The sequence below is a fragment of the Solanum pennellii genome, chromosome 4 (assembly GCF_001406875.1).
Source record: "Solanum pennellii chromosome 4, SPENNV200".
In the NCBI taxonomy this organism is placed as follows: Eukaryota; Viridiplantae; Streptophyta; class Magnoliopsida; order Solanales; family Solanaceae; genus Solanum; species Solanum pennellii.
The window spans coordinates 67039699-67047215 of record NC_028640.1 but is presented as its reverse complement, the minus strand read 5'-3'; the positions used below and the strand labels follow the sequence as shown (position 1 = coordinate 67047215).

General features: G+C 33.7%; 1 protein-coding gene across 2 annotated transcripts; it reads right to left on the bottom strand.

Moving 5' to 3' along the window:
• On the bottom strand, positions 1-3606 carry LOC107016152 (G-type lectin S-receptor-like serine/threonine-protein kinase At1g11330). Of its 2 annotated transcripts, none has more exons than XM_027916090.1 (7): positions 2245-3606; positions 1857-1964; positions 1623-1774; positions 1345-1555; positions 895-1132; positions 650-800; positions 1-453 (listed from the first exon to the last, which is right to left on the bottom strand). In XM_027916090.1, exons 1-7 carry the CDS (start codon positions 3533-3535, stop codon positions 151-153), a joined length of 2454 nt encoding a protein of 817 aa, XP_027771891.1. In that variant the 5' UTR covers positions 3536-3606; the 3' UTR covers positions 1-150. The 2 variants fall into 2 exon arrangements, with proteins under 2 accessions (XP_027771891.1, XP_015072125.1); XM_015216639.2 differs by having other exon boundaries at positions 1857-1976; positions 2245-3605.
• Between the last annotated feature and the right edge of the window lie 3911 nt (positions 3607-7517).

Below are 7517 nucleotides of genomic sequence, written 5' to 3'. Positions count from 1 at the left end.
TAGAGGCACCAAACAATAACCATCCATATCAGTAGTTGAAGTATCAGTCAGTACATATGTATGTGAAGGTCACATTAACATAGTCATGTAATAATCTATTAAAAATTTACCCAGAAAACAAGTGCAAAAAGAACACCTCATATGCTCATGTTATCTACCAGTAAGGTTTGTGATACTCATTTTGTTCAAAGTAAACTTAGTTTCTCTATTTTCATTGCACATTCTGAAGTGTCTTCTTTCAGTAAAAGCAGGTTGTGATGGTGCTGGAAGACTTGTTGTTTCACTAGTAAGCATAACAAGAACAGATGAAATATTTGGCCTGTCTTCAGCAAATTCTTGAACACACAATAAACCAATCTGTATGCATTTTCTGATCTCCATTTCCGAGCTCGTGTTCAATATAAACGGATCGATGAAAGTTGATAAATCTTGTTCTTTCCATAACTTCCATGCCTGAAAACAATGGGAAGTTGATCATCAAACTAAATACAAGGTACATATAGTCAGTCAGACCCCTTTTTAACAGTCGTCCTCTGTAATAACATTTAACAGCCTCTTTTTTGGAACTGATTTTTCATGTTATGTTATATTATATTATACGTTCTTTATAACAAACATTTCGCTATAGCAACTGTAAGAGGAATCTTACATATCCCATAAGGCTCAAAGAGGATGTCTCAGTCCAAGAACTTGTACTTTTTCGACCACTTATGATCTCTAAGACGAGAACTCCAAAGCTGAAAACATCGGATTTCTCTGAGAATCTTCCTTCCATTGCATATTCGGGTGCCATGTATCCACTGTAAAAATGTCAGTACATTTGAGTAGTTTAGTTAATAAATATGTATGAAATTATGCAAAGTTATGGTGTTATATAGATCAATGATCACTTACTAAGTACCAACTACTCTCATTGTGTCTGCTTGATCTTGATCAGATCCGAAAATCCTAGCCATGCCAAAATCTGAAATCTTTGGATTGAAGTTATTATCGAGCAAGATGTTACTTGGCTTTAGATCTCTATGGATTATCTTCAATCTTGAATCTCTGTGAAGATAAAGGAGTCCTCGACCAACTCCTTCGATTATAATGGAACGTTTTGTCCAATCCAATATGTCTCGATGTCCTTCATCTAGATGTTTGTCAAATGTGAATGGAGAATTTAAACTAGAGGATCAGAAGAAATGTGGAGTAATGTTGCTCAGATTAATGCTGATGTACTCATGTCGGATCCTCCAAAAATGCAGTACTTTTGGGGGATCTAGCAAGCGTCCATCAATGTTATTGAAGAGTCTGAGCAACATACACGTGGAGTAATACAGATGAGAAGTAGCAAGGACTAACCAAAGAGAAACACATCTAAGCTTTTCTTTGGCATATATTTGTAAATCAGCATCTTCTCCTCTTCATCGACACAACATCCACAGAGTCTTACAAGGTTTCTATGTTGGACTTTCGAGATCACCAACACTTCATTCATGAACTCCTCTAGTCCCTGTTTTGAGGCTTTTGAGAGCCTCTTGACAGCTATTTCTCTCCCATCTTCCAATTTTCCCTACAAAGAATCAGCAATATCAGTAACTTGAAATGTGGAAAGTGATCGAGAGAGATGAGAATCGTACCTTGTAAACTGGACCAAAACCTCCCTGACCAAGCTTATTATCCTCATTGAATTGGGATGTTGCATTTACAAGCGTATCGAGGCTGAAGACTGGTAATTCTTCCATATTAACTGGACTTCTGTTACCAAGTAAAACACCCTCTCTTTTCACTCCTAATATCAGCAGGGATACAAGTTACTATAGCTAACAAAGTGCTTATAAATGTATAATACAAAAACTTAATAGCATGTTTACCTCTACGTCTGACCATCATTGTATAGCAAAGGAACAGACAAACACAGAGTGTAAGAGAACCAACGATTACTGGAATTACGATTTTCTTTATGTACTCTTTACGATGATCTGCAGAAAACACTAAAGATGAACAAATATCAGTTCTTTACAGAATACATGGAATTCAATTAAGTCGAACATATAATCTCAAAATCAGAATACATAAACGTGTCATTTAACTTGGCCTTCACTGACATCCATGCCCTCCATCTTCTCGAGTGTTCATAAATAAGCACATAAGTCGGAGGGCATAGATACGAGTTGAGGCCAAGTAAAATGGGACGTCTTTGTATTATGCCTATCTTTAGTGACTGACAATAAGTCTTTTTTTCAGCACCAGAACGCATACCAAGCTCTGAATGTGCCACATGAATATAGAGATCTTTCCCCGAGCTTTGGAACTGCTGAATGTCAATCATTATACTCCACGACATACAGCCGATACTTGAATCAAATGCATACCCTATGCACGAACAATTCCCCAAGCATCGACTTCTACATACGTCTTCTGTAGTGGATGACCTTTCAGCAAAATCAGGCAATTTCATTAACTCCATCTTTAGAAATCCGTCCTCTTTACTTGAATCCATGGTGTTATTCTTAACTTCACATTGCAAAGCACTCCTCCTAACACAACCACTAGTCCAATTCCCCTTTTCCCATTCTTCCGTATGCTTTGGCTCAAAACCTTTCAAACAAGAACAGATCGGTGACTCCAAATGATTGCAGCTCCCAAATGGACCACACGTTCCATAAACTTCACAATCGTTATTGGGAGCTGACCATATTATCTTCCATTTTGTCTCATTCACATCCCAATATGATTGAACCAAGTTCCCTCTCCAATCCAAGACTAATATCCTTAAAAAATTATCACGAGTAGGTCCAGTAAAATATACAGTACCTTCGCGATCATCCACTACATTAAATCCATCAGACACCACAGAATACATATTCTGCACTCCTATAAAGATCTGTCCATTCCATTGACCAGTACGCCAATAGGGACGCCTTCCTTTCCATATATACACCTGAGGAATGACTCCAGAGTTCATTCTTAAAGAAAAGTCCCCGATATTAGGATCCGAAGGACTTCTCCAAGATGTTGCTTCTACCATCTCCCCTGTCCTTGTGTTTTCACTTATTCTCATTCTAGGAATAGTCGAATCAGAAGGATGTTCAAAACTCTGCCATATTGTGCTCATGTCCCGATGATCAACGAGAACAAAGTTGCCAGAATCTTGGAGAAGTCCAATTGGGATGATCACCTGAGAAGTTGAAACATTTGATGACCAAAGAATCTCCTCCTCTCCATTCGTTATAACGATATTTCCATCACGAGATATCTTCACAACTCCAGAAGAATCTCTTAAAGGTTTGTCCCGATTAGCCACCCAAATGACAGTTGTTACAGAAAAATTGTACCAAATACCAACATACCTATTACTACTGTTTTGAGGACTGAAAAATCCTAACTTGAATACGCCTCCTGGAGACGATAAAATTCCAGGATCTCTCAGAGATTGAATGCTGGTAATGTTATCCACTTCACTGCATAATCCTGTATCGACAAAACGAAGAATAACAAGAATTATATGAACAAAATATTGCAAATTTCTTCTTCTGCTGCTGTTGCTCATCTTTTTGGTTTTCTAAGACTTTTCTTATTACCACACTAAATGTACAAAAACACAATATGTCGTCAAAGTCTACTATCACAAGCAGCCAAATATGATTTTTAATTTGTTGAATATCACAAACCACATATCATTCTCAATCGCAGACTTTTAGACCAATGGAAAAATTGACAATGGATATTGGTGTAAAGATATAACACTTAAGCCTAACTTAATATTTAAACTATTTCGGAAATGTAAAAAAAGTGAAAAGCCAAAAGCCAATCGTTAGTGTGAGAATTGAGTGGGGACCGTGACAATAAGCTAGGACCTCATTGTCAACATGCTTGTCAACTATAAGCGTTAATAATGCACATAGTGAAATGAAATACATGTATTATTGTACAAATTGACATTATTCATTTTATTCCAAATACACTCCCATATTGAGATATAATTGTTGTAATTTTCCTAATCCCATTGGTCAACATGAATATTTAACATGTTATCACAAAAAAAAATGAATTGACAAAAATATCATATTGTTGATGTTCTCATGTCAAATCTACTTTTTTTGAAGAGTCCGAATAACATAGACAGATAGACAGACAGTTTTCCCATCTTCCAATTTTTTCTACAAGGAATCAGAAACTGAAATTTGAAAAGTGATGGAGCTAGAGAATTAAGAAAATTGTACCATGTAAACTGGACCAAGCTTCTTATCCTCATGGAATTGGAATATTGCATTTACGAGGCAAAAACTGGTAACTCTTCCATATGAACTGCACTTCTGTCACCAAATGATGCTAAGTAAGTTCGTTAAAATTTTAGGAATGGCCATATCAAAGAAAACCAAGCTTACAAAATTATAAGGCAAGTCCAAATACCATGTTATCCCTATATTAAAATATTATATATTATTAGTTATTATATATCTAAAAGTCCATTTTTTTTAATGAAATCGGTAAATGTCTAAAGATTTTTAAAAGTCAGTTTATATATTAAATAGAAAAATTATGGGATGCCACCAATTTATTTTTTTTAAAAAGATGCTGATGAATTTGAAAAATCATTTTTCCATTAAAAATATAATAATAATATTAAATAAATCTTATATATGCTAAAAGTCTACTTTCTTTTTTAATGAAATAGTAAAATATTTGAAGAATTTAAAAGGTACGTTTATATATTAAATATAAATATTATGGAATGTTAGAAATTTATTAAACTTAACTTGTAAATTTAGTAAGTAAATTTTTTTAAAAAAATATATTTAAAATAATCTTAAGTAAAAAATTACTACAATAATTTTAACTTAGAAAAAAAAATTCATATTTTCGTAATTTACAAATTAAAAAAATTAAAAAAAAATTAATCATTCTTTGAAATAGCTAGATGTGTGATTTTGTTTATCCCATCTCGTTCCATTCAGATTTATTCCTCTTAATTCCTCCCCATTATATAGTGGGATGAAACAGAATTAAATATCGATCTCGATAATTTCATTCCGATTTATTTTGATACCTATAAACGAATCGATCAACTCATCCAATTCTGATTCGAAATCAATTCGTGCCGGTCCAATAATTTCATTCGGTTTCATTGTCCAGTATTAACTTTGAACACATGTAAGGGACAAGAGACAATATTAATATTATAATTATTGTTATATTCCTTTTATGATTTTTTGTCAAATTTTGGGGATGAGTGTTATGGATAATTATGGCATAAGGGAGCACACAGTAAGTAATTCTTACCTTTAAATTTCCAGAACAGTCATGGTACAAACGTACAACAATATTTCTTATTCTCTCATCTTATACTTCTATCCAATAATTTTATTTTATTGTGATTCAAGTTTTGATATACAGGTATGCATATTTAAATATTAGGTGTATAATATTTTGTGAGTATCATTCAAATTATAATAATGGAAAAATTGAAATTTAATACTAGACATGAAACTTGAAAAAATATGATAGTTGAAATGTCAATTGGCATCAAGAATTACGAACTTAGCTTGATAATAATGTCGGTGATGTTAGTTCCGATACCTTATTGTGAATATATACTTGAATAAATTTGCGTCGATTCGGAAGCTCAACGAAAAGGGAAGGCTCAAGTTCCAGATTGATCATTCAATTCGCTAAAGCAAGTGGATCTCTAAACCCTTGTTAAGCGTATGAATTCGTGTATTTCCTTGTTTGATGTTTGAGAATGATTTGGAGGTATACTGCTAATTTGTTGATGTTGTATTACAGTTACATTGTTGTGAATTGTGCCTTGTATCAAAATGTTTATCTCATCATTATTTGTTTGAGCATGTTATATTCATTGGTTCTGAGACATGGTGGTGATAAGTGTTATGTGATAAGAGAATGTACCATTTTGAGGGACGTATCGCGCGCTCCGATTGATATTATATTTCGAGGGACGTATCGCGCACCGCGGTGGTTACTATTATCGAGGGTCATATCGCACGTCATGACGGATGCATGGACAAATAGGTCCCTATGAATCTCGGACTGAGAGACAGCGAGTGTGTATCACTGGGTCAGACATGCATCATTATATTTGACATTGCATTGCACATATTTATCATTAGTGAACTTGATATTGTGTTTTGCTGATCTTGTGAATGCCTTTCTATGAAACTTTGATTAATGACTATTGAGGTCGTTGTTGAGAATATGTAATGGTTAGAGTGTTGTTGTTGAGTTGTGTCTTATATGAATTATAAACTGTTAGATTGGGTTAGTTTCAAGTAGGTTGTAGTCGTGGAGGTTGTAATTGATGAACGAACCTGTTGTTGAGAATATGTGATTGTTAGAATATTGTTGTTGAGATATGCTCTTGTAAATTGTGAACTGTTAGATTGGGCTGGTTTTATGCAGGTTGTAGTGTGTAGGTTCAGATATGGTGTAAGGAGTAGCCGTAGTTTCCTTAGCTTATGTTTAGAGGTTTGCTTGTTGGGTACTGTGTGATTTGGTACCCACATCTTGCTTTTACAAATTATGGTAGGTTACGAGTCCGAATCTTCGTGATACCTTCTATTCTCTTCATTTTCGAGGATTTCTATGGAGACTTTGAGGTAGTTGTTGTCATTCCAGTAGACCTTCTTATACATGTTGATGATTTTGTTTTTACTTGAAAGACAATGTCATTTGAGACTTGTGTACAATATTTCAATTCTAGTATTTACATTAAGAGACTTGTGCACGTGACAACCAGATTTTGGGGATAAAATTAAGTTGACTTGTTTTTCGTACTAGTAATTGTCATTGGACTTTTGGTTTTACTTCTGCATTTAATCAATATTATTGGGCTTAGGCTGACTTGTCATGATGGGATAAGACAAGTGTCATCACATTCATTTTGGATCGTGACATTAGATCTTTACATTTTTTGTAAATATACTAATTTTTTTTAATGTTTTTAAAAATTTAAGGTACTGAGGATTTATACTCATTAATATACGAGTATGATTAAGTGTTAATATATAAGAAACGAAGAAAGTTAGTTCAAAATCTTTGAAGAACTAAGGTTAAATTTGCACCAATTCTCTTCTTTTTTTTCTCTTACATTTAATGCTCAATTGTTGTTGATCGTACTCATAGGTTGTGTTAGATGACAAGATCTTTTTTGTTTTTGACAACATAAAAGATACTAATGATTTATAATCGTATTAATATGCGAATGATCACAATAGAGTTCTATTGTATAAGAAATGATGAGAGTTAGTAAAAGAATGTTTGCCGTCCCATTCTCATTCACTGAATAATCAATATATACAAAAGTGTACAAGCCTAATTTTAGGCAAGAGATAATTACGGAGATTATTATCAATTACATAGATAATAATCAATTACAAAGATAATTGCTAAATATAAAAGATGACAACTAATTAGAATATTTACCAAAAGATATTGTACAATAAATAGATTATTTCCATAATCTATCACACCCCCGCAGTCGAAACGGGAGATTTACGAATGTTGAGACTGTG

What these genes read in the sequence shown, in the direction of transcription:
- LOC107016152 (XM_015216639.2), bottom strand. Translation starts at nt 3,535, where the DNA reads ATGAGCAACAGCAGCAGAAGAAGAAATTTGCAATATTTTGTTCATATA. An exon ending in AATGATGGTCAGACGTAGAG is followed by an intron (nt 1,775 to 1,856) that starts GTAAACATGCTA and finishes TGCTGATATTAG; the next exon opens with GAGTGAAAAGAGAGGGTGTT. An exon ending in CTTTGAGCCTTATGGGATAT is followed by an intron (nt 454 to 649) that starts GTAAGATTCCTC and finishes CATTGTTTTCAG; the next exon opens with GCATGGAAGTTATGGAAAGA.